The following is a 27,458-nucleotide window of genomic DNA, read 5'->3' on the forward strand; positions in this document are numbered from 1 at the left end:
CTTACCCATGATGGGGGTTTTGAGTAATGAACCAGGCAGGGAGTTTTTAAAAGCCTCAGGTATCTTTTGCATGTGTTTAGAGTTAATTAGTTGATTCAGAAGATTAGGGTAATAGGTCGTTTAGAGAACCTTTTCTTGATATGCTAATTTATTGAGACAGGTTTTTTGGGTTATCAGGAGTTGTAGGCCAAAATCATCAGTATTAAAACAATAAAAGACCTGACAAATTTCAGTTGGTGGATAATGAATCTATAATATATGAAAGTTTAATTGTAATCATTACATTATGGTAAATAATGAAATTTAACACTATATGCTAATTTTTTGAGAAGGACCTGTATTACCCCCAGCTGTGTACAATACCATCATTATATTACTCTTTCCTTAGGATTAAGACTAACATATGTCCAGCATTTTCCTATCTTTAGGCTTCAAACATGAACGTGTCCTGCAAGAGGTCCTCTATATCTTAAAATGCCAGACTTTCATCATGTGAGGTAATCATACTAAGAATAATCTTTAATCCAAATGGTTTTTTTTGTCTCTTTTGCATGATTCATTTTCAATAGCATTCGGCCACAGCATAGGTGCTGGAACTTAATTGTCCCATTATTTCTCAGGATGCATTGTACGTGTAACTGTACAGTGGTTTGTCTGCTTTGAACTAAAAGTCACAAAACAAACCCCACTTCCTACAGAGACAAGGATGCCCCCACCTCCTACAATCCCACTCTGCTGGATGACATCTGATGATAGGTGGAAAGCACAAACACAAGGAGAACTTTCCTCATCATATCCTTTATTCAGTACAGAATACAATCAGACATATGAGAAGAACCTCCATGAAGAGAAGTTGTTCCATACAAATCACAGACTTTTTCCATCAACTCATCACTGACTGGAGGTCTACGCCTGGTGCCAGGAGGTCTACTTTTCTTATGACCATAGCTGGGGTGGAGTCTAAGAGCATGATCTCCTCGCAGTGAATCACAAGATGTCCTCTGCGTTCTTCACACGACAGTCCCGCAACTCGGTCAGCCTCATGATCAGGTCCTCCACGCTGCATTCTCCATGTTGCTTGCTGTCTCTTGTGCGTACATTGACGCTGTTGTTCTGTTTCTCCTTTTCACCAACCACTAGAGAACAAAGCATAAAAAAAAGAGGGTCATTTCCATGTTCTATGAGCCCTTCTTATAAAGGAGAGTTAACACTGGTAGTCCTCCTGGAAATGTACTACCTTATAATTCCTCTCATCAGTAGGGTATATGCCATCATAGCCAGCAATGTTTGGACAACTTCAGTCTCACACATGCTGACAAGGGCAATTTTTATTCTAATTTCGTACAACCAAAAATCTGCAGCTGAACGTCAAACGCCCAAGTGATGGGGCATCGTATACACAGGGGCAGCATATACCGATGTAAGTAATGCAGGCAGCTGGGTAATACCTCTGCTTGCTGCACAGTTATACATCCAACACCAGAATAGCTGTGGCTAAAGCTTCCCGGCTGCAGACGTAAGATTGTGACAGCTGTCACCGAGCGCGGGCTTCCTTCCTCAGTGACAGGCGTGTACTGACATGAGCAGATAAACATGAAGATGTCCTCCCCGGAAAATGGTCAACCCGGACTATAGACGTTCCAGAGGACTATAATATGAGAAGTTCTTGCACTAATATGCTGGATTCCATTCCTTACAATTTGCTCGTCCATCGAGAGGCACCACTGCCACCAGCCCGTCCATCGAGCGGCACCACTGCCGCCAGCCCGTCCATCGGGCGGCACCACTACCGCCAGCCTGTCCATCGGGCGGCACCACTGCCGTCAGTCCATCCATTGGGCAGCACTACTCCTGTATTGCTGCTTAAGGGACAGCAGACTTGTGTTCACAGTCTTGAAAATTCATCCTTATGTCCAGACAGGTTTTACAGTGTATATATGGAAATTTCCACTCACCGACGGCAAGCAGAGATTTGACCAGTGAAACACAGAGCACAGTAGAAAGTCTAACGTTTCATTTAAAATATTAGGGGTAACGTAAGGACCAGCTGCACTTCACTTACCCAGAATGAAGTTGTACTGTGCCAGCTGCGCTTTGCGGATCTTTTTGTTGAAGGTTGTCCCTTGATCCGTATCGATGTCCACCATAAACCCCTGGTCGTGGATAATCCTATAAACCTGTCAGTAAAACAATACTTACATTGTGTCAGTAAATCATGGTGGACAGGACGGTAGATCTGGCACCTAACTTTATGTTCTCATAGTCTTATGCCAGTCATGTGCCGGGAAATCAATACAAGCAGGAATTAATAGGGTCAACACTTAGATATTGATAACCGCCAGCATCACCAATGATCTGCTGCCTGGAGGTAACGCAGGGGTGGGGATTAATAAGGAAAAAACAGCTCCATCCACAGTACAGTAGCCATTCTCCGGTACTGCAGCTCATCTCCAATTCACTTCAATGTGGAGCAGCGATCTCCCAGCTACAGTGATAAGTGGGGGGTGTAGTGTTATATATCAGCACGGTATCTGAATGGGATAAAACACGTACCTCTTGGGCATAATCGGCAGAAATGCCTCCTGTGGGTATAACCATGACCTGGAATGGAGACAGCCAGAAAGGCCTGGGCAGGAGAGAAAGCAGACATCACAGGTGTCATATAAACATAACTGCCTCTTCATTCACTTCTATGGGACTGTCTGTTTTTTTTAAGTCCCATGTAAGTGAATGGATCTGTGGTTTAACGGAGGACAATTATATCTACAACAGACTAATACCTTGTCAGTGATGCCGCAGTCCGCGTGTGAAGCGTATCAGCTGCCCGCCAGCCGGGCAAAATGAGACTTACCACTTCCCTGCGTAATTCTCAGCCAGGACTGCCATCATCCTCTCCACAGAGCCCAGCACCGCCCGATGGATCATCACCGGCCGCTCTGCCCGGCCATCCTCTTTACTGTGAGAGAAAGAAAAACAAGAAGCCATTAGGTTAATTGGGGATTCACATGCAACAAGTCAATGGAAAATCCACATCTTGGCTCCCAGAGCAATCAATGAGAGGGTCTCACTGCTCAGTCCCCCACTGATCAAAAGTTATGATATATCAAGGCTCCATACTTTAAGTGCATGCCCACTGATAATTAGTGAGAGGGCGGACAAATCTCCAAACCAGGCCTTTCCCCTTTTTAGCTTGGAAATTTGAAGCAACTTGTTATCCAAATAAAGTAATACCAACACTTCCATGTTGTGCCTCAGTAGAAAGGAAACGGCGGGCACACAACATTGATAAACCTTGTGCATGTGGCATCGTCCTCCCATCTACAACAGGCCACTTTCTCCCCTGTTCCATAAAAACACATACCCCACATAGCTGAGGTTGAAGCGGATGGGCAGCTGAAAGTCCAGCTGGATTGTGGCGCACTGATGGTAGCGCCCCATTGCATCTTTAATCTGGATATCAATCTGGCAAAGAAACATAAGATCCAGTTAGAGGTCACGTACTGTGGGAAGAACCCTAGAAATGAGGAGACCATTAAAGATTAGTGCAACTTTGCCTTCCTAGAAAAGGGGCACGAGACTAAAACCTATGCCAGCTATGAAATGTTTCACACTGCCTGGCGATGAATCAAATAGGTAAACTAAAACAGGCACAATTTACAGGAGTGACCTTTTTATTAAGGCAAGAAAGAAGAAAAAGCAACCGCAAAAATCCCAAAAGTAGTGAAAAATGACATGGCACTGGACGTCCATGCAGGGAAAGCCGCAAGCTTAGACTTTGTCCGACAAAAACCGAGTCATTCACACAACCACAAACCAGTCAAACATGCATTGACATTTTTTTTTATTATAAAACTGGAAAAGGTTAATGGCAGCAGAGCTGCGTACACGAGCTCCCACCATAGGAGGGTGTAATGTGCTGGAATGTGTAATGTCCTCTGCCAGTAGTTGATGCTGGGTGGATTTGTGGCTGGAAATTTGGACACTTACGGTACCACCTGATCATGGACGGCCTTGGACACACGGACCCATGCAATGCTTATGGCCACAGCAGGCTTTATCATATGAGACAGTGCTGCCAAATGACAGTTCAGTAGGTAGGCACTCTGCCAACCCCTCCCTCCCTGGTCAGCACTCCGCCAACCCTTCCCTGGTCAGCACTCCGCCAACTCCTCACTGGTCAGCACTGTCCCCAACCCCCTTCCCTGGTCAGCACTGCCCCCAACCCCAGTCCCTGGTCAGCATTCACCTTGGGGCCATAAAATGCTCCATCTCCTGGATTCAGCTCCCACGGAAGACCAAAACCATTCAGACTTTTCTCCAGCTCCTAAAATAAAGAGGTTGTCAGTGTTGAGATCGTCCTCCTCCCGACCTACAGTGAGGAGAGACCGCTGCCTACCTGCTCAGCGGTCCGCCAGACATCCGGCTCTCCCATATACTGCTCTGGGCGAGTGGAGAGGAAAAGCTTAAATGAGAAGCCAAACACTGTGTACACAGCCCGGAGGAAGTCCAGACAGCCGCTGATCTCACCTTCCAGCTACAGGGTTAATAGCAGAAGTGTCAGTATTTAAAGGGAAAACAATTACATAGAAATTATTGTGGGGCAGCCAGTGATTAAATGGGTATTCTGCTTTCACATCTATACACCGGGACTTTACCCCTCCAACTGTACCTCAATGTCCTAATTATGGTGTTCTTGCTGCAATCAGATATTTTTTATCCAGTGGATGGCACAGGTGTCATCCCTTAACCACTACAGAAATTTTACTGTGATAGGGTCAGATTTTTATGTACTTTGTATGAGGATTACAAAGTGGAGAATTGAACCTATCTTCAAAAGCTGCCAGAAAATGATTTGAGAATGAATGAGCTGCTGCAGAGCCCATTGCAGCACCAGTTCTTTGTAACCAATAACTCTGATCCTGGGTGCTTAAACGCTTAGTTGGAACTCAGATCCTGTGCATTTATTATCAACATCTCTTTTATATTATGTATCCCAGTGTGATTTCGTCATGACCAAGCTTTTTTTTCTTTCAGCTGCGGAGGCCAGCGTCAGATTACTCAGATCTTGGCCGTTTCAATGCCATATCACCAGGCCCTGAGCACTTTGTAACTCTTTTATATTTTGTAAATGCTTAAAAAAAAAAGTATACTTTTCAAGAGACATAGGGTGATCTCCACCTTGCGCAGGAGGGTTAACCCTTTTCCACACCAGCAAAACAAAGAACGGTGGGGTTTTGCATGGTTGAGTATTGCATACAGGCTTAGTTTTCTTAGAGGAGCCCTTCCTAGTTTGAAATATTCTATTAAACCAGGCATAAAAAAAGGTCTACTGGGCTTTCTAATATAGAAAAAAAAACCTTACAAAACTTTTACAGGGGGGCAATTTGAGTACTCTGATGTAGCAAACAACTTATGTACAGTGGATGGAAATTACGAAAAGAACAATTACTGCATTTAAAAGTTACCCAAAAGGGGTCATTTGATTATGCCAATTATCAGAATCAGGTTTTAATTTAATAATACTGCCCCCTGGAATTTATCTTGACGACGCATTTAAACTTACGGATGAATGGTACTTACAACAAACTGGTACCACAAAGGGGTCTCCAGCAACTCCTTCATTCTCTAATCTTTTTCAAGGCTTTTTGAAGATGGGTAAATTTCCTCACTTTCTAATACCTATACAAAATATATAAAAACATTTCTGCATTATGTGGAATAGCCACACAAACCGTTACTCGCGTACAAAAAGGAGATGTAATATCAAAGATAAAGGTAATATTAAAGATAAATGAATTCATAACAGATAAAAACCTAATTCAGATTATTGTCATAATAAAATCACACATTTTAGGTAACTTTAAATGTGGTACTTATTCCATTTGTAGTTTCCTTTTTAATTGTTAATGCATTGGACATAGAATTTTTGCTACATCAGGTTACTCATTTTTGTTCTCCTGAAAAATAAGTTTGTTTTGTACTTTGTTTTTTTCTGACCTTGTGGTTTTACGTCATGCCGCATTGGGACCCCTAGAAGCATTGCTACAGCTGAAACGGCCGCTGTCCACAGCACATCCTGTTTACTCCCCAGTGTGTTTTAATCAGGTTATGATTCTGTACATTTTTATGGGTGTGAGTGCCACGTTTACTATTTTTTGAAGCAATTATTATAATCCCCTTCTGTTGAGTTGAGCATCACGATATCCTCTCCAGTTATTTAGTACGTCCTGTTTCGCACTCTATGAGTTATGATATGGACAAACTTTTTCACTTTTTTGCCTTCTATATAATGAAACCCCCATCTGATTCCACCATAAACCAATCTGTCTTTCAGTCTAGCCATGCTCCTGACGCACTCACCTGATCCATAGAACAGAATATATGGGCATCATCCTGCTGGAAGCGCCGCACTCGTGTGAGCCCTGACAGTGCACCTGACAGCTCATTTCTATGCAGGACCCCAAAATCAGCCAGTCTGACAGGAAGCTCCCTCCAAGATCGAGGTCGGTGATCGAACATCAAGCTGGAAATAAAAGAAACAAGACGGTCACTAGGATCGCCGAAAACAAGCCCCTACACTGTCTGAGAATGTCAATCAAACGTCAGTCAGGCCAAATTACGGCCCCTCTCATGTGCCGACCGGGTGTCGTCAAGATGGCGTGACTCACCAGTGCCCGGGACAATTCATTGGCTTTAGAGAGAAGGTCTCATTTTCCACGGGGAAGGAGAACATGTGCTTCCCGTAGTGCTCCCAGTGCCCGGACTGCTCCCACAGTCTGTTATTGTACATGTTGGGGGTGATCACTTCCGTGAAGCCCCGTTTTCGATATTCACCCTGCAAAAAAAGAGAGATGATTGGATCAAAGTAATAAGCAAGGTGTCAGAACAGTGACAGTCGCAGTCATGTCTGCCAGAATGAAAACAGCAGTCACCCATTAGGGCCAATTTTCATTTTTGCACTTTAAGGCATTGCTGTGAAGTCAGAGGTAGTATAAAATGAACAGACCCCCGATTCCTAAAATATATAATGAATTGGGTACAGTAATTCAGTGCAGTATGTGCTGAATATTTTTTAATAAGAATTTGGGAAAGTTATGAAATCTAATATATAAAGCTGAATGTGTGTGTGTGTGTATGTATGTATGTATGTATGTATGTCCGGGATTGGCATCTGAACTGTAGCAGCTACAGCCACAAAATTTTGCACAGTCACACGTCTGGACCCCGAGAGCGTCATAGGCTATGTTGTGAGGTGAAATTTTAACCCCGCGCTTTCCAATTCACCAAACAATTTTGCCCCTATCTACATAATGGGGAAAAAGTGAAAGGAAAAGTGTTGGAGGCGTCGCAGCTACAGGCACAAAATTTTGCACAGTCACACGTCTGGACCCTGAGAGCGTCAAAGCTATATTGTGAGGTGAAATTTTAACCCCGCGCTTTCCAAGTCACCAAACAATTTTGCCCCTATCTACATAATGGGGAAAAAATGAAAGGAAAAGTGTTGGAGGCAAATTAACAGCTGCCAGATGTGAACAAGGGGGACTTAAAGAATGACAGCGATGGCACCAAAGAGTATATACTGTACAGTTGCTAAGGTGGGGCCCCAACATGGGATAATCACACCACCACGGGGATATGAACACACACAAAATGCGCCACACACTACCACGTGCTCGAACACATATACCACCCTCAGTGCACATTTCACCACACATACACCAACCTCGCCACATAAAAGTAGAAACACAAAAGTCGCCGCTCAAAACTCGCCACGCGCAAAACTCTCCACATGCAAAACTCGCCACACGTGCAAAACTCGCCACACGCAAAACTTGCACACGCAGAAAAATTGCCACACGCAGAAAAATTGCCACATGCACAAAAGTTGCAACACATGCAAAAGTTGCCTCACACAAAACTTGCACATACTCAAAAGGCACCACACATAAAACTCGCCACGCGCAAAACTCGCCATGCGCAAAACTTGCTGCACACAACTTGCTACACTAACCTGTCACATGCAACTCGACACACAAAAAGTTGCTACACGCATGTCGCCACACAAAACTCATCTCACAAAAGTCCCTACATGCATGTCGCCACACGCAACTCAACACACACAACTTGACACACGAAACTCGCCCTAAAACACACACAAGTCTGGTATCCTTCAAAAATAAAAATCTGATTAATAAGCAGACAAACTACAAGAGCAACAAATGTACCATATAGGAATCCGGCAGCTGTCAGTCACATGACCAGTCTATTATGTGTATGTGTGAGCTAATATATACTGCCAGGGGGTGGGCTTACTGTTGGCTGGGGATTTATCAGGCTGCCATTTTAGCTTACAAATACTGAGGTAAAAATACTGACCAAATAACGTGTGAACGAGGGCTAATACAGGAGGAGATGGCATACAGCTATATACTATATACAGGAGATGACACACAGGTATATACTATTTACAGGGGAGATGACACACAGGTATATACTATATACAGGAGGAGATGACACACAGATATATACTATATACAGGAGAGATGACACACAGGTATATACTATATAGAGGAGGAGATGACATACAGGTACATACTACATACAGGAGGAGATGACATACAGGTATATACTATATACAGGAGGAGATGACACACAGGTATATACTATATACAGGAGCAGATTACCTACAGGTATATAGTATATACAGGAGGAGATGACACAGGTATATGCTATGTATAGGAGGAGATGACATACAGGTATATACTATATACAGGAGATGACACACAGATATATACTATATATAGGTGAGATGACACACAGGTATATACTATATACAGGAGATTACATACAGGTATATCTAATATATAAAGCTGAATGTGTGTATGTATGTATGTGTGTATGTCCGGGATTGGCATCTGTACCGTCGCAGCTACAGCCACAAAATTTTGCACAGTCACACGTCTGGACCCCGAGAGCGTCATAGGCTATGTTGTGAGGTGAAATTTTAACCCCGCGCGTTCCAATTCACCAAACAATTTTGCTCCTATCTACATAATGGGGAAAAAGTGAAGGGAAAAGTGTTGGAGGAAAATTGACAGCTGCCAGATGTGAACAATGAGGACTTAAAGAATGAGAGCGATGGCGACAAAGAGTATATACCGTACAGTTGCTAAGGTGGGGCCCCGACATGGGATACTCACCACACACGGGGATATGAACACAAACACAAAATGCGCCACACACTACCACGTGCTTGAACACATATACCACCCTCAGCACACATTTCACCACACACACACACCAACCTCGCCACATAAAAGTCGAAACACAAAAGTCACCACTCAAAACTCGCTACATGCAAAACTCGCCATATGCAAAACTAGGCTCACGCAAAACTCGCCACACGTGCAAAACTCACCTCATGGAAAACTCACCTCATGCAAAACTTGCACACACAGAAAAATTGCCACATGTACAAAAGTTGCACCACATGCAAAAGTTGCCTCACACAAAACTTGCACATACTCAAAATGCACCACACATAAAACTCGCCACGCGCAAAACTCGCCATGCACAAATCTTGCTGCACACAACTTGCTACACTAACCTGTCACATGCAACTCAACACACAAAATGTTGCTACACGCATGTCGCCACACAAAACTCATCTCACAAAAGTCGCTACATGCATGTCGCCACACGCAACTCAACACACACAACTTGACACATAAAACTCGCCCTAAAACACACACAAGTCTGGTATTGTCCTTCAAAAATAAAAATCTGATTAATAAGCAAACTACAAGAGCAACAAATGTACCATATAGGAAATACGGCAGCTGTCAGTCACATGACCTGTCTATTATGTGTATGTGTGAGCTAATATATACTGCCAGGGGGGAGGGCTTCCTGTTGGCTGGGGATTTATCAGGCTGCCAATAGCAACCAATCACAGCTCAGCTTCTATTTTGCTACAGTTAATTAACCTGAGCTCTGATTGGTTAATATAGGCAACAAAGACATTCTCAGTATAACAAAGCTAATATATGTTGTGAAATGCTTCTATTTGCTTAGTTTTTGCCTTTTAATAATTACATTTCTATCTATTTGTTTTGTGGTTTTTGTGTGCAGAATAAATTTTTGTTAACACATTCTATTTTGCTAACAGCAGTCATTAACCCGGGCGAAGCCGGGTAGTACAGCTAGTGTACTATAAATGTCTGTTTTGTTCCTGATCTAAGGTTCTGGACTTTTAGTTGAGATGAATCTGTGCTGCACTTTATGGATATGCTCAGTAGTGAACAGGGCTGTGGAGTCGTAGTTGACATCAATCTGTGCTGCTTTATGTACATGCTCCGTGACCAGGGCTGTGGAGTCAGGGAAATTGAGGAGTCGGAGGTTTGGCTTACTGACTTTACAGCCCTGGTTTAAGGACCATAACTTTTTTATTTTTCAATGCCGATAGCCGTACGAGGACTTTTTTCTTTTTTTGAGTGATGAGGTGAAGTTTTTATCCTTACCATCTTGGGGTGCAAACGTTTTTAAATCGCTGTTTTAAAAATCTGTTAGGCTAGTTTCACACTAGCGTTCGTAGGAGCTGTGAGGGCTGCGGACTTCCTCCGTGAAGCCCCGCCCTCGGCCGCACCTCCACCGCTAGCTCCGCCTGCTTCTGCATGCGGCCTGCGTACCTATCTTTAACATTAGGTACGCAGGTCGTGCGGCTGTATGCAGATGCTTCCGCATGCGTCGTTTTGACGATGCGGAAAAAAAAATTAATTGCTACAAGCTGCGTCCTACGCTGGTCGCCGCATCGCCAAAACGACGCATGCGGAAGCATCCGCATACTGCGGCACGACCTGCATACCTATTGTTAAAGATAGGTACACAGGCCACATGCCGGCTGCATGCAGAAGTAGGCGGAGCTAGCGGCGGAGGTGCGGCCGAGGGTGGGGCTTTAGGGAGGAAGTCCGCAGCTCCTACAAACGCTAATGTGAAACCGGCCTTAGAGTCGCTGCTATTAAAAAGGTAGCTCCTGACTGGTATAGATAGGAAAGCTAGAAACAGGGTATGGTGCCAGGAGAGGACAACACAAAACAGGGCTTCTGTGGATGAAGGACTGTTTTGAGATCACCGTGCACACAGGATCCGAGTGTCCGTCATCATCTGATCGGAGGCATCATGCCGTGCCATAAAGGGTTTTGTTCTAACTGGTAATTACTCACACCAATGCCCGCATCACCTGCACTGAGCTTTTTGAGAACCAAGTACCTTGATGAAGTCGATGAGGACGTTGTAGACATGCGCTCCCTTGGGAAGAAAGAAGCAGCTTCCAGGACTCAATTCATGGAAGAAGAATAATCCCTGGTCCTAGGAAAGAAGACAAAGTGGATCACAGGGAATACAAGTGCCTCTTCTGTGCAGCTGCATCTCCCTCTTCCCCACCAGTTACTTACTGGTGATACCTGGCATTAAGGTATGAAGCACAGCTGTCAGCTGTGTAATACAGAGGGCACCAAGAGACGCTGCTGCCATCACAGGATCAGTGGATGGACAGTGATGGTATATGCCAGCAATATGATATGCTGGGAGGACTCCTCTGATCGGCACAGTCTTGCATACTCTTACGTACCCTTCCTATTTTTCGGTGGTCCCGCTTAGCCGCCTCTTCTTGTGCTTTCTCCCATTCTTTTAACTGTTTAGACTCTGGGAAGGAAATCCCATAAACTCTCTGTAACTTTTCCTGCGTGGCGTCTCCTTTCCAATAGGCTGTCGAGTTCTGTTAAAAAAACAAAAAAACTCAGAATCAGAGCGTACCTTACCATGTACTCCAACATTGACCTATTTCTGACATGGGTAAATGGTAAAGCGGATTCTGACTGTGTCCTCAACAGTCAGACTGCTGCATGTACAGAGAACCGCTGGGACACAGTTATAAGTGACGTCACCTTGTGTAGTCTGATGGATTTAATTTGCCCCGTATGTCGCACATGAGGTCCCTGACAGAGGTCAACCAGAGAGCCGCATCTGAAGAAAGGGGGAAAAACACTTAGCGAAGACCCAGAAGAGCACAGTGTCCTAGTCTATATGGACGCAGCAGGCAGGCATCTAAGGGCTCATGCACAAACCCGTGTTAATCAGTTCGAGCATGCACCGCAAGGCTCCAACTGACCACAAGTCACCAGACTGGAGCAGGACAGCTTCAGGTATTTCGATGAGGATGCCCTCTCAGGTCTGAAGAGTCTGTGGTTGCAGTTCGTGCTCTAACTGAATTTCACAAATGTTTGAATAAGACAAAAAAGGAGAAACGCATAAGGCCACACACATTGAGACCCACTGCTCCCCAGTGTATAACAACTGGCCCCGTAGCCCCAATCCCCCCCACCCCCCGCGATGTATAATAACCAGTCGCGTAGCTCTCCGTGATGTATAACAACCCGCTCTGAAGTCCCCCCAGGTGTATAACAACTGGCTCCGTAGTCTTACCCCCCCATCCAGGTGAATAACAACTGGCCCCTTAGTCCCCCCTTCACCCGGTGTATAAAAACCGGCCCCGTAGCCCCACATCAACCCCGTTGAATGACAACCAGCCGTGTAGTCCCCCCACTCTCCCCGATGTACAACAACCAGCCTCGCAGTTCCCCCCCTCCCTTGTGTATTGGGTCATTCCATGTCAAGTGAACCAATGATTTTTACCACTATATTTTTAATTCTTTTGAGATTTTGTTATTTGGTAATAGTGTGTCAGAGAATGCAAAATGTGAAGAAAAAAAAATTCTAGATTTTTTTTTATTTTTTATTGATTTTCAAAGTTTGGAAAAAGTGCGAATTTCGGTGTTGCCTGCCTTTACATTTCTCTCCATAACTCAGGCTAGAAAAGAGATAGAGAAACAAAATAAACATCATTCTACTCAGAACTGTACAGGCTTCCACCAGATATGTCAAAAAACTGCACATGTGCCTGCTATGCTCCTAGCCACTTCTGTACCAAAATACAAGCTGGGATCGTGATGGGATCATATTTTAAAAAATAAAACTATTACAGTGTCAATCCAAAAATCTTGATTTCAGATCTGTTCAGCCTGTGGTGTAGAAGTGTGGGGTCCATATTTACCAAATAATCCATGATTTTTAGATATTCCTGTATTATTTTATTATGTTAGAGCTTAGAAGCAGGAGAGGAGAGAGGAGAAGGTTTGTTAGGGCTGAGAATGACCAGGGGTAGACGGTGACTGCAGAGCAGATGACCGGCCGGCAGCTCGGGCCTCCAGAGGCCGTATTCACACCAAATCTTATCACCCAGGCAACTCCTCAAATGGAGGGAGAAAAATATTCTTAACATCCAGTTCACGTATTGTACAAACCAGGACTACGAAGAGGAGGAGAGTTTGTTATAGCATCAGTTACAGGAAGCAGAACCCATCACAGGGACTCAGCAATACCGGACTGTCATCCCATGTAGTGGAAATAAAGACAGTGACGTCCATGACGTGGTAGAAGGCGGCACAAGATCGGCAATGGATTACACAACTGGCTATGTGACCTGTGAATATGATCAGCGCTGACGGCTACTGGACTCTCCAAAGATTGTGAAAATGAAGACGTAGAAGTGACTTTTCTGCACCTTCTGGTCCAGCGCCGTCCTTTGTGTACCAAGAAAATCAGACATTGTAAAAGTGAACAAAAATCAGATATAACTCAGGTGGAGCCGAGCACCATGACAGCCGCACATACTCTGACACAGAAGGAAATGGCCATTGCTAGTTAGCGCTTATGGGCAAGATGACATTTCGCCCACTAGAAGGGACACATTGATAGAAGGCCAGTGTAAAAACCTACTACTAATTGTTTGATTAGTTCATATTTTATAGTACGAGGATTTAACTACTGGACTATTCTTCTTAAACACTTCAGAAATGACATGTTTAGTGATATAGTATAAAAAAAATTGTTCCATGTATAAATAGGTGGTAGAAATATTGGTTCTTTTAATCTGGTTTTTAACATATAATTAGGATCAGACTGTATTTAGAAAACCACACTTGAGGATGTGATCACCTTTTATCTTTTGGCTTGTTCAATGAATTCAGGTTGAAAATGCTGAGCAAGTTATGATGATTAAGATGTAATTATTCTGGCAGTTCGGTATTTGTTTTTTGTGTTTCTTTATTGTTACATATAAATGTTGAATGCAATAAGTTGTAATTTGAAAAGAAAAAGGGAAGAAACTCACACAAACATAAAATCAGATGATTCAAGGCTTAAAAAAAATACAAATGTGATAGATCCCAAGTTGAATCCCTGTACAAATATAAACAAGGACACAAGTAACACACATGCATGTTTTCACAATTTTAAAACATACGTTTTTTTTCAGAATTGCGCATCAAAATGTTTAATTTGATTTCTCCAAAACAAAATATAAAGAAACAGTCTTGTGACATATCAAATGAAAGCCGGTACCGTTCTGAGAAAAATGATGCCTCTCCCAACTCTATATCTTAATTCTAGCCCGAGATATGATAAAAAATGTAAAGCCATACCAGGCCAAAATCCGCGCTTTCAAAACTTTAAAAATCTGTAAAAAATTAACTGATGAAGAAAAAAATTCTAAACTTTTAATTTGTAATTAACTAAAGTTGTACTTCATGAAAACAAAAAATAAAAAAAATCTAAACACGTCAGGTAAAAAAAAATTCATATTTGGATCACTTGGTATGGAATGACCCTATTACAACCGGCACCGCAGTCCCCCACCCCTGGATGTATTACAACCGGGCCGCTGAAACGCGTCGGCTTTTTTTGGTCCCTACCGCCATCCGTATTGCACCTTCAGTCACGTGAGCGGTCACGTTACTCACCCCGGCACGCAGGTCCTTTCCCAGCGCCGCTCTCACTCTGCGCACCAAGGAGGACATCGGCCTGCCTGCATGAGTGCACGCCGCTGCATGTGCCAGCTCAGCTAAGCGTCACGCTGCCACCGGCCGGGGCAGCTGCCGCATGTGAGCAGAACTCTTGACTACAGCCTTCAGTATAATACTACCAGCCGATACTTGGGATTACAGCCTTCAGTCAAGCAGCTCCTTCACTGATATGAACTTCTCTTCTGGGTAAGAACTCCAATAACATTTAGAATATTGTGCAGCTGCTTACACCCAGTATTAGGCCAATTATCATTCACCCAGATGGGTGATGTGTTTATAAGACATTAGCTTATTGTTTTGGCAATTTATGCACAGATTGATTTAATTCACATATTGTGGAATAATTTCTCCCTCTCAGGGTTTTTATTAGCGCGAATATGGATATTTCTCAATATCTATCTTAGATTGACTTTTGGTTTTACACAATCATTGGTGGTGATTGTTATATTTGCAGCAGGAGTATTAACCCTATAATACTTGGCGCCACTCAGCTTTTTATTATTTAAAAAAAATTCATATTTGGATCACTTGATATGGAATGACCCTATTATAACCGGCACCGCAGTCCCCCCACCCCCGGATGTATTACAATCGGGCCGCTTACCACCCCCGTGACTAATAACAACCAGCCCTGTAGCCCCATGATGTACAACAACCAGCTGCAAAGTCCCCACAGATGTATAACAACCGGTCTCGTAGTCTCCCCCAGATGTGCAACAATCGACCAGGTAGCCCACCTCCCCCTGATGTATTGCAACAGTCCGAAGGGAGGACAAACATATATGCAATACTCTACAGTAACACTGCGCCATGAAGCAAGTCCTCCACAGTGGTTACCTTTATGATGTGTATGTGCCATAAATCCAGTCTCCAGTAGCCATATGAAAAAAGTACGGAGCACACACTGCCCTGGAGGTCACTACTTTGTGACAGGGCCGGGCGCACAGACCACCGAACGGTAAGTTACCTGTACACACTGCTAATGGCCTCCACTTTGTCTTCAATTATTCGGGCCTTGAATTTGTTATACTGCCAAAAGAAAGGGAAACATTACAAGCCGCACATGACCCCCATGCGTGACGATAGCTGAAGACACGGATCAGAGTATACACAGAAGGGCTGCCGGGCTGATGACACCGATCAGAGTATATAAACAAAAGGGGCTACCAGGCTGATGATAGGGATCAGAGTATATATACAGAGTGACTACCGGGCTGATAACAGGGATCAGAGTATATATACAGAACGACTACCAAGCTGATGACACAGATCAGAGTATACAGTTAGGTCCATATATATTTGGACAGAGACAACATTTTTCTAATTTTGGTTATAGACATTACCACAATGAATTTTAAACAAAACAATTCAGATGCAGTTGAAGTTCAGACTTTCAGCTTTCATTTGAGGGTATCCACATTAAAATTGGATGAAGGGTTTAGGAGTTTCAGCTCCTTGACATGTGCCACCCTGTTTTTAAAGGGATCAAAGTAATTGGACAATTGACTCCAAGGCTATTTCATGGACAGGTGTGGGCAATCCCTTCGTTATGTCATTCTCAATTAAGCAGATACAGGGCCTGGAGTTGATTTGAGATGTGGTGCTTGCATTTGGAAGGTTATGCTGTGAAGTAAACATGCGGTCAAAGGAGCTCTCCATGCAGGTGAAACAAGCCATCCTTAAGCTGCGAAAACAGAAAAAACCCATCCGAGAAATTGCTACAATATTAGGAGTGGCAAAATCTACAGTTTAGTACATCCTGAGAAGGAAAGAAAGCACTGGTGAACTCATCAATGCAAAAAGACCTGGGCGCCCACTGAAGACAACAGTGGTGGATGATCACAGAATAATCTCCATGGTGAAGAGAAACCCCTTCACAACAGCCAACCAAGTGAACAACACTCTCCCAGAGGTCGGCGTATCAATATCCAAATCTACCATAAAGAGAAGACTGCATGAAAGTAAATACAGAGGGTTCACTGCACGGTGCAAGCCACTCATAAGCATCAAGAATAAAAAGGCTAGACTGGACTTTGCTAAAAAAACATCTAAAAAAGCCAGCACAGTTCTGGAAGAACATTCTTTGGACAGATGAATCCAAGATGAACCTCTACCAGAATGATGGAAAGAGAAAAGCATGGCAAAGGCGTGGTACAGCTCATGACCCAAAGCATACCACATCATCTGTAAAACATGGTGGAGGCAGTGTGATGGCTTGGGCATGCATGGCTGCCAGTGGCACTGAGTCACTAGTGTTTATTGATGATGTGACACAGGACAGAAGCAGCCGAATGAATTCTGAGGTATTCAGAGCCATACTGTGTGCTCAGATCCAGCCAAATGCAGCCAAACTGATTGGTCGTCGTTTCATACTACAGATGGACAATGACCCAAAACATGAAGCCAAAGCAACCCAGGAGTTTATTAAAACAAAGAAGTGGAATATTCTTGAATGGTCAAGTCAGTCACCTGATCTCAACCCAATTGAGCATGCATTTCACTTGTTAAAGACTAAACTTCAGACAGAAAGGCCCACAAACACAGCAACTGAAAACCACTGCAGTGAAGGCCTGGCAGAGCATCAAAAAGGAGGAAACACAGCGTCTGGTGATGTTCATGAGTTCAAGACTTCAGGCAGTCATTGCCAACAAAGGGTTTTCAACCAACTACTAAAAATGAACATTTTATTTAAAATTATTGAATATGTCCAATTACTTTTGGTCCCTTTAAAAACAGGGTGGCACATGTTAAGGAGCTGAAACTCCTAAACCCTTCATCCAATTTTAAGGTGGATACCCTCAAATGAAAGCTGAAAGTCTGAACTTCAACTGCATCTGAATTGTTTTGTTGAACATTCATTGTGGTAATGTTTATAACCAAAATTAAAAAAATGTTGCCTCTGTCCAAATATATATGGACTACCGTCTACCGGGCTGATGACAGGGATCAGAGTATATATGCAGAGTGACTACCGGGCTTATGACAGGGATCAGAGTATATATACAGAGCTACCGGGCTGATGACAGGGATCAGAGTATATATATACAGAGCTACCGGGCTGATGACAGGGATCAGAGTATATATACAGAGCAACTACCGGGCTGATGATAGATCAGAGTATATATACAGTGCGACTACCGGGCTGATGACACAGATCAGAGTATATATACAGAGAGACTACTGGGCTGATGACAGGGATCAGAGTATATATGCAGAGAGACTACTGGGCTGATGACAGGGATCAGAGTATATATGCAGAGAGACTACTGGGCTGATGACAGGGATCAGAGTATATATACAGAGCGACTACCGGGCTGATGACAGATCAGAGTATATATGCAGAGAGACTACCGGGCTGATGACACAGATCAGAGTATATATACAGAGCGACTACCGGGCTGATGACAGATCAGAGTATATATACAGAGAGACTACTGGGCTGATGACAGGGATCAGAGTATATATGCAGAGAGACTACTGGGCTGATGACAGGGATCAGAGTATATATGCAGAGAGACTACTGGGCTGATGACAGGGATCAGAGTATATATACAGAGCAACTACCGGGCTGATGACAGATCAGAGTATATATGCAGAGAGACTACCGGGCTGATGACACAGATCAGAGTATATATACAGAGCGACTACCGGGCTGATGACAGATCAGAGTATATATACAGAGCAACTACCGGGCTGATGACAGATCAGAGTATATATACAGAGCGACGACCGGCCTGATGACACAGATCAGTATAAATATACAGAACAACTACCGGGCTGATGACACAGATCAGTATAAATATACAGAACAACTACCGGGCTGATGACACAGATCAGAGTATATATACAGAGCGACTACCGGGCTGATGACACAGATCAGAGTATATATACAGAGCAACTACCGGGCTGATTACACAGATCAGTATAAATATACAAAGTGACTACCGGGCTGATGACACAGATCAGAGTATATATACAGAGCGACTACCGGGCTGATGACACAGATCAGAGTATATATACAGAGCGACTACCGGGCTGATGACACAGATCAGAGTATATATACAGAGCGACTACCGGGCTGATGACAGATCAGTATAAATATACAGAGCGACTACCGGGCTGATGACACAGATCAGAGTATATATACAGAGCGACTACCGGGCTGATGACAGATCAGAGTATATATACAGAGCGACTACCGGGCTGATGACCGGGATCACAGGTCATATTCAGAACGGCGAATCCACAATCTGACTCCACTGTGTATATAGAATTATATAATAGACTGTATGTAGATGCATTACTTCTCCTGTGGCCTCCTGTATTATGCTCTAGAGCAGCGCTCACACCACTACACCCACGACAAGCAGGGACGTTCGCACCTTGAACAGCTCCAGCAGCTCGTGCCGTGTCGCTTCCACGCGCTGGAAGGGAACTTTCTGCCTGATGAGGTCCTTACAGGCCATTTCCAGGTTGGGAAGGTCACTGTGCAGCACGGTGCTAGAAGAGCAGAGAAGGGGTACAGAAATCAGTACGTAGCCTCGATGGGAACTCACAAGACCCCCGAATAAATCTCACCCGTCCTCCAGGTGCATGTCATAGAAGAACCCATTCTCTACGCTAGGTCCGTGACACAACAGACCCCCATAGATCCGCTCCAGGGCAGCCCCCAGGACATGAGCACTCGAATGCCAAAATATCTACACAAGGAGAGAATGATCTCCATTCACTGACCGCAAGCAGAGATCTCTAATGCATACAATTCAAGGACAAAGCACATTAGAAGGTTGCAGCAATTTCCATGTCGGCTTCCTAGGAAACAAGATGTATGTATGTGTGTGTGTGTGTGTGTGTGTGTGTGTGTGTGTGTGTGTGTGTGTGTGTGTGTGTGTGTGTGTGTGTATGTATGTATGTATGTATGTATGTATGCACACTCACCGGCCACTTTATTAGGTACACCATGCTAGTAACGGGTTGGACCCCCTTTTGCCTTCAGAACTGCCTCAATTCTTCGTGGCATAGATTCAACAAGGTGCTGGAAGCATTCCTCAGAGATTTTGGTCCATATTGACATGATGGCATCACACAGTTGCCGCAGATTTGTCGGCTGCACATCCCAAAGATGCTCCATACAAGGCAGGATGGATCCATGCTTTCATGTTGTTTACGCCAAATTCTGACCCTACCATCCGAATGTCGCAGCAGAAATCGAGACTCATCAGACCAAGCAACGTTTTTCTAATCTTCTACTGTCCAATTTCGATGAGCTTGTACAAATTGTAGCCTCAGTTTCCTGTTCTTAGCTGAAAGGAGTGGTACCCGGTGTGGTCTTCTGCTGCTGTAGCCCATCTGCCTCAAAGTTCGACGCACTGTGCGTTCAGAGATGCTCTTAGGCCTACCTTGGTTGTAACGGGTGGCGATTTGAGTCACTGTTGCCTTTCTATCAGCTCGAACCAGTCTGCCCATTCTCCTCTGACCTCTGGCATCAACAAGGCATTTCCGCCCACAGAACTGCCGCTCACTGGATTTTTTTTCTTTTTCGGACCATTCTCTGTAAACCCTAGAGATGGTTGTGCGTGAAAATCCCAGTAGATCAGCAGTTTCTGAAATACTCAGACCAGCCCCTCTGGCACCAACAACCATGCCACGTTCAAAGGCACTCAAATCACCTTTCTTCCCCATACTGATGCTCGGTTTGAACTGCAGGAGATTGTCTTGACCATGTCTACATGCCTAAATGCACTGAGTTGCCGCCATGTGATTGGCTGATTAGAAATTAAGTGTTAACAAGAAGTTGGACAGGTGTACCTAATAAAGTGGCCGGTGAGTGTGTATATATATATATATATATATATATATATATATATATATATATATATATATATATATATATATATATATATATATATATATATATATATATATATATATATATATATATATATATATATATATATATATATATATATATATATATGTTAACATCTCAAGGACGGCTGAAAATTTTAATAAGCAGTAAATTGCAAAAGTGCTTGTTTTTCCAAGCACTGTCAGACAATATCCATTCATGAATATGAGAGTGCCCCTTTAATTCAGAAGTATACTGTTGTTGGAAAATGGGAGTTGTAGTTCTTAGCACACAGCACAATGCTGATACCTGCTGGTGAAAGGCAATGGTGAAGCATGTGGTATTAGTCTAGTATACTCACATCTTGTCCTTCAAGGGAATCAAAAGTGAGGAAATCAATCTCAGAATCGCCTTCCAGGGGTCGGCCCACATCAAATGCGACACCGTTCACTCGGGCGGCGAGAATATTGTGTGCGGTGCCGGGGCTGCCGAGAGCATGGCGACATTACTACAATGCGAGGACTGAACAGAGGAGTAATAACACGAGCGGGTCCGCTCACCTGCACTGTACAGCCACTTCATAAGGGGTGGTTTTCCAGGACTCCCCACTCACCACCGTCCCGTCTGGTAACGATATCCTGATGGCACGGGACTCGCTCAGTACCCGGCTGGCAAGTTTGGCCTCGTAACGCTCCCTCAGGGCCTCGAAGTACCGAAGCCGATGGTGGAGGAACTCCGGGAGGACTGGAGACTAAAAAACAGGGATGTAAGTGGACAGCAGTGGATGCACCAGAGAAGAAGCATCCAACCGGCACAACCCAGAGGTGGTTTTTCTACAACTGCCATCTGCAGGCAGGCAGGGACGGCTCTCCCGCCGCCACTCCAGTCTGCAGGCAGGCAGGGACGGCTCTCCCGCCGCCACTCCAGTCTGCAGGCAGGCAGGCAGGGACGGCTCTCCCGCCGCCACTCCAGTCTGCAGGCAGGCAGGCAGGGACGGCTCTCCCGCCGCCACTCCAGTCTGCAGGCAGGCAGGCAGGGACGGCTCTCCCGCCGCCACTCCAGTCTGCAGGCAGGCAGGCAGGGACGGCTCTCCCGCCGCCACTCCAGTCTGCAGGCAGGCAGGCAGGGACGGCTCTCCCGCCGCCACTCCAGTCTGCAGGCAGGCAGGCAGGGACGGCTCTCCCGCCGCCACTCCAGTCTGCAGGCAGGCAGGCAGGGACGGCTCTCCCGCCGCCACTCCAGTCTGCAGGCAGGCAGGCAGGGACGGCTCTCCCGCCGCCACTCCAGTCTGCAGGCAGGCAGGCAGGGACGGCTCTCCCGCCGCCACTCCAGTCTGCAGGCAGGCAGGCAGGGACGGCTCTCCCGCCGCCACTCCAGTCTGCAGGCAGGCAGGGACGGCTCTCCCGCCGCCACTCCAGTCTGCAGGCAGGCAGGGACGGCTCTCCCGCCGCCACTCCAGTCTGAAGGCAGGCAGGGACGGCTCTCCCGCCGCCACTCCAGTCTGCAGGCAGGCAGGGACGGCTCTCCCGCCGCCACTCCAGTCTGCAGGCAGGCAGGGACGGCTCTCCCGCCGCCACTCCAGTCTGCAGGCAGGCAGGGACGGCTCTCCCGCCGCCACTCCAGTCTGCAGGCAGTCAGGGACGGCTCTCCCACCACTCCAGTCTGCAGGCAATCAGGGACGGCTCTCCCACCACTCCGGTCTGCAGGCAGGTAGGGACGGCTCTCACGCCACTCCAGTCTGCAGGCAGGTAGGGACGGCTCTCACGCCACTCCAGTCTGCAGGCAGGTAGGGACGGCTCTCACGCCACTCCAGTCTGCAGGCAGGGACGGTTCTCCCGCCACTCCAGTCTGCAGGCAGTCAGGGACGGCTCTCCCACCACTCCAGTCTGCAGGCAGTCAGGGACGGCTCTCCCACCACTCCAGTCTGCAGGCAGTCAGGGACAGCTCTCCCACCACTCCAGTCTGCAGGCAGTCAGGGACGGCTCTCACGCCACTCCAGTCTGCAGGCAGGGATGGTTCTCCCGCCACTCCAGTCTGCAGGCACGAAGGGACGGTTTTCCCATCACTTCCACCTGCCAGCACATACATTGCCCTTCTCGTCTCTGATCAGTTGACTTATCATGGTGCATGTAGGGAGCTGCTCCTGCCGGGCAGAGGAAGGGGTTATATGACTACCTTGTGCTTCGGGCAAATCACCAAAAGTATATCGGAGGGGCTTGATTTTCAGAATGGCCTCAGTGCCCGTCACGTCCCCCACAGCTCCGTATGTTTAGTAGCAGCTATACTTGGTATTGAAACTCAGGCAATGATGATACTAGAAGTACAGAGATGGGGATGATGGGAAAGCCACGCTCACATCGGCTCCAGCTGATTAACAGGGGAGCGGAGAGTCAACACCCACCAAGGAGAAGATACAGATTAAATATTAGAAAAAACTTTTTGACAGTGAGGTGATAATGAGTGGAACAGGCGGCCATGAGAGGTGGCGAGTTCTCCTTCAATGAAGTCTTCAAATAGAGGCTGGACAGACATCTGTCTGAGATGGTTTAGTGAATCCTGCATTGAGCAGGGGCTGGACCAGATGACCCAAGAGGTCCCTTCCAACTCTAAGGGTATGTTTCCACGTTCAGGAAACGCTGCGTTTTTGACGCTGCGTTTTTCCGCAGCGTCAAAAACGCAGCGTCCAGATGTTACAGCATAGTGGAGGGGATTTAATGAAATCCCGACTCCACTATGCGTTAAAAAACGCATGCGTTTTTGCCGCGAAAACGCATGTGCGGTGCGTTTTTTCAAAACGCAGCATGTTGCTACAATGAGCAAAACACGTAGGAACACCGCAGGTGACCTGCCAGTGACCTCAGGTGCATTTTTGGTCAGGATTTTACTTGCATAAAATCCTGACCAAAGCCTGAAGCAAACCGGAACGTGGACACATACCCTAACATTCTATGATAAGTCTAATTCTATCTCCTAAAGAACAGGTCAGCCATCATAAAGCACTGAATGACCCCTAAATGAAGGCCACCACAATCAAATTACCTCTGTGCTCCCTCGCCCGCTCGGCGCCCCTGCCTGACCCATCACATTGGTAGAATGCAGTTTCCATGTTTTTGCTCTACCTCCTGGAGTCACTTCTGAGGAATCCTAAGAAAAAGGAGCCAGAAAAAAAATTCAATTAAAAGATGTATCTAAATATATTCCCAGAATTAGCAGCCGGATCTCATGAGATAACGATGGTGTAATAAGTATAAGCGCCCCATCACTAGAGCGCCAATAGCGGGGGCTACGGATACACATGGATCCATGCGGACAGCACACACGCTTCACTATTAAGGGCCCGGACCACCAGGGACCCCACAAGTCATCGCGTTCCTTAGATTTCTATAGAACCATGATCGGCACGGCTTCACATTTCCGTGATTTTAACCCCTTCTTAAGAGAAGACGTGACACTATCTCCTATGTCAGGCGAACAGTGCTAGACGTGTTATACAGCCGGCACCTGACTAACAGCAGCGACTCGAGCCGCCTCGGATCATCGCTGTCATCTCCGGCGAGTGGCGAACCTGGGGGGGCCATACGGGCGAGGAGAGAAGCATCATGTATCTAGGGGAGACCCCCAATGTCTGCAGCACTGACATATCACAATATACCACACGTGATCAATCACAGGAAGGAAGACAAAAACAGTAACTAAAGGCTTTATAATGTATACGTGTATAGATGTTATATCTCCTATATACACAACGTCTGCATTAATAATCCGTATACACACAAACTACGTGCAGCACAGACCCTGCAGAGCCGCGTGCACGGTGCAGGGAGCGCCCCCCTCCTCCTCAGCAGCGACACCAGCCTCATGTCCTCCGCTCACACATGGCCGCCGCCATTACTCCCCTCCCTGTGCCGCAGGAAGATCATGTGACCTACAGTGCGCGTCACATGACTCGCACACCCCCGCCTTCTGACTGCAGGATAAACTCCGGTACTCTGCTGCCATCCAGTGGCCAACTGTGTGCATTACACCTAGCACATCAAATCTGGGAGAATTGCTCAAGTAACAATCCCTCCCCAATGTCATTATTGGAATGGCTGCAGAGTAAACGAGCCTCTCTCTTCTTACCAGATGATGGTGGTGATACTATGCACTTACAGTGATAGTGTGCAATCACATTCATAGTGATTATCAGACAAGTATACATCAGGACAGCGCAAAAGAAATCTAGTAATAAAACAGAAGCGATCAGAGCTTTATAACCAGACGATTTAGGCTATGTACACACGATGCGGCTTTACTGCGGATCTGCAGCATTTTTTCCACGCAGAAACGTTGCAGATCCACAAAGTGATTTACAGTACAATGTAAATCAATAGGAAAAAAAACCGCTGTGCTAATGGTGCAGAAACGCTGCGGATCAAAAGAAATAGCTTGTCACTTCTTTTGTGCGGATCTGCAGCGTTTCTGCACCCATCCATTAAAGAAATCCGCAGGGGTTAAAAACGCAAGAAATCCACACAAAAAAAAGCATTAAATCTGCACCTGCGGTTTCTGCCAGGAGATGCAGATTTCGTGCAGAAAATTCTGCACCCCAATCCGCAACGTGTGCACACAGCCTTAGAATCGCTCTAAACATACTTGGCCGTGTCCCCTTGAAAGTCCGCCCTATTAAACTACACAAAGTTGTAACTAACCAATACAAAAAATAAAATAAAGGGAATACCAGGCCAGCGAGAAAGGGGTTAAAACACGTCTGCTTTCCTACACAGCGCCGCTCGGTGGCCGTGCCTAGTATTGCATTCATTTGAACCATAAGCCCCCACACATCTATAGGAGAAACGCCACAAAACATCTCCAAGGCCCAACGAGAACGACGGGGGTATGTAAGCCCACCGATAACCCCAACCGGACACCATCTTGTAAAGTAACCCCAATAAAGAATATGGTACTGAGAATAGAGGAGTATGGATCATCTATATGATGGTGGCCCTCCGCTTGCCATCTATATAAGGCCTTAGGCCAGGATTACATGACCATGGTGGGCCTGAGCCGCAGGTGCTACAGAGAACACTTGCTAGGACCTTGCTTTGTCACATCCAGTATTACATGATAAGGGTCCACCACGCACCACAGAAAAGTTGCAGGTCCCCTGACCAGAACGCGACAACCTGCTGATGAGACCCGCGGCTGGTCCGCCACACGCAGATGTGTGAATACAGCCTCAGTATGTTGTGTCCCCTGCGGTTACTGCTCAGGTTATCAGCAGAGTTCTAGCAGCTAGATCACCGGCTATCGAACAAGATCCAATACCAAAAAAAAAAAAAAGGATCTGTTTTACACACTGACCACAGGTTTAATAAATACATTTTACATAAACCACAGATAACACCGTTCTACGTATAAATGCGGCTAATGATGAGCGATGATCTGCCGATATCAGATTGTTTTCCTTTACAGTGGGAAGGAACGAGGACACTGCTACAGTCTGCAGGGGGAAATTAATAGTGTGGCGCAGGCACATGAGGGGTTAAACAACTATAACCTGTTTGAGGGCACAGACGCAGATAGGAAGGGGTGAAGACTAATACAGGGGTAGAACAGATGAGTCTGCCCAGGAACGCATGCGCATACTGATGGCAACAAGCAAAGACAAATACAGTGTGTGCAGAATTATTAGGCAAGTTGTATTTTGATCACATGATACTTTTTATACATGTTGCACTACTCCAAGCTGTCCAGGCTTGAGAGACAACTACCAATTAAGTAAATCAGGTGATGTGCATCTCTGTAATGAGGAGGGGTGTTGTCTAATGACATCAAAACCCTATATAAGGTGTGCGTAATTATTAGGCAACTTCCTTTCCTTTGGCAAAATGGGTCAGAAGAGAGATTTGACGGGCTCTGAAAAGTCCAAAATTGTGAGATGTCTTGCAGAGGGATGCAGCAGTCTTGAAATTGCCAAACTTTTGAAGCGTGATCGCCGAACAATCAAGTGTTTCACGGCAAATAGCCAACAGGGTCGCAAGAAGCGTGTTGGGCAAAAAGGCGCAAAATAACTGCCCATGAATTGAGGAAAATCAAGCGTGAAGCTGCCAAGATGCCATTTGCCACCAGTTTTGCCATATTTCAGAGCTGCAACGTTACTGGAGTATCAAAAAGCACAAGGTGTGTGATACTCAGGGACATGGTGTCACGGGGAGACTAGGTGGGCGAGAGCTAATAACCCGGGCCCCTGCAATCTCCCTCAGACTAGGGAATTCCTGACTGACCCTCTACCTTAAGTTTACACTGATGGTGTGCATGTTCAGGCCTCGAACCTCACCCTGCCTCCTGTTTCAACCCTAGGCTGAAAACCTTCGCCTACCACCCAGTGAATGCAATACACCAATACCCACAGTAAGCACAGACAAGGATAAAGGAAAATATACACAACACCGCAGTCACTCAGGAATACACTATAAATGTGCAGGACAAAATAAATACCAATATAGGAAAGAGTAAATAAGACAAAGGAAAATACATCACCAGCAACGAATCTCCAACAACCAGCTCTCCACTCCAGACCGAGATAACGCACAAGACAGAAGCTATAATCGGCGACGCCCAATGATCAGGAGAACTATTTAAAGGCAGTGGGCGTGACCCAGCTTCCAATCCGAGGATCAGGTAAATTAACCCCGGAACAGCTAGAT

The 27,458-nt window shown here is 45.6% G+C and overlaps 1 protein-coding gene across 2 annotated transcripts in view; it reads right to left on the bottom strand.

The window, feature by feature from the left end:
• Positions 1–778: 778 nt before the first annotated feature.
• Positions 779–27,458, bottom strand: part of TARS2 (threonyl-tRNA synthetase 2, mitochondrial) — a 59,832-nt gene continuing 33,152 nt past the window's right edge. Inside the window, exons 1-19 of one of the 2 annotated variants that reach the window (XM_077257790.1) lie at positions 24,564–24,688; positions 23,809–23,913; positions 21,330–21,520; positions 21,131–21,254; positions 19,500–19,621; positions 19,304–19,421; positions 15,889–15,950; positions 11,946–12,024; positions 11,630–11,776; positions 11,269–11,367; positions 6,669–6,835; positions 6,361–6,523; positions 4,397–4,534; positions 4,247–4,324; positions 3,362–3,462; positions 2,852–2,956; positions 2,554–2,626; positions 2,063–2,177; positions 779–1,136 (exon numbers count right to left, since the gene is read on the bottom strand). In XM_077257790.1, coding sequence (XP_077113905.1) covers positions 988–1,136; positions 2,063–2,177; positions 2,554–2,626; positions 2,852–2,956; positions 3,362–3,462; positions 4,247–4,324; positions 4,397–4,534; positions 6,361–6,523; positions 6,669–6,835; positions 11,269–11,367; positions 11,630–11,776; positions 11,946–12,024; positions 15,889–15,950; positions 19,304–19,421; positions 19,500–19,621; positions 21,131–21,254; positions 21,330–21,520; positions 23,809–23,913; positions 24,564–24,629 — 2,202 coding nt within the window. In that variant the 5' untranslated portion in view covers positions 24,630–24,688 and the 3' untranslated portion in view covers positions 779–987. Of the gene's footprint in view, positions 1,137–2,062; positions 2,178–2,553; positions 2,627–2,851; positions 2,957–3,361; positions 3,463–4,246; positions 4,325–4,396; positions 4,535–6,360; positions 6,524–6,668; positions 6,836–11,268; positions 11,368–11,629; positions 11,777–11,945; positions 12,025–15,888; positions 15,951–19,303; positions 19,422–19,499; positions 19,622–21,130; positions 21,255–21,329; positions 21,521–23,808; positions 23,914–24,563; positions 24,689–27,458 lie in introns of those variants that run through there. The other variant, XM_077257797.1, reaches the window with a different exon arrangement.

This window comes from Ranitomeya variabilis, chromosome 1, assembly GCF_051348905.1.
Source record: "Ranitomeya variabilis isolate aRanVar5 chromosome 1, aRanVar5.hap1, whole genome shotgun sequence".
NCBI classification, from domain to species: domain Eukaryota; kingdom Metazoa; phylum Chordata; class Amphibia; order Anura; family Dendrobatidae; genus Ranitomeya; species Ranitomeya variabilis.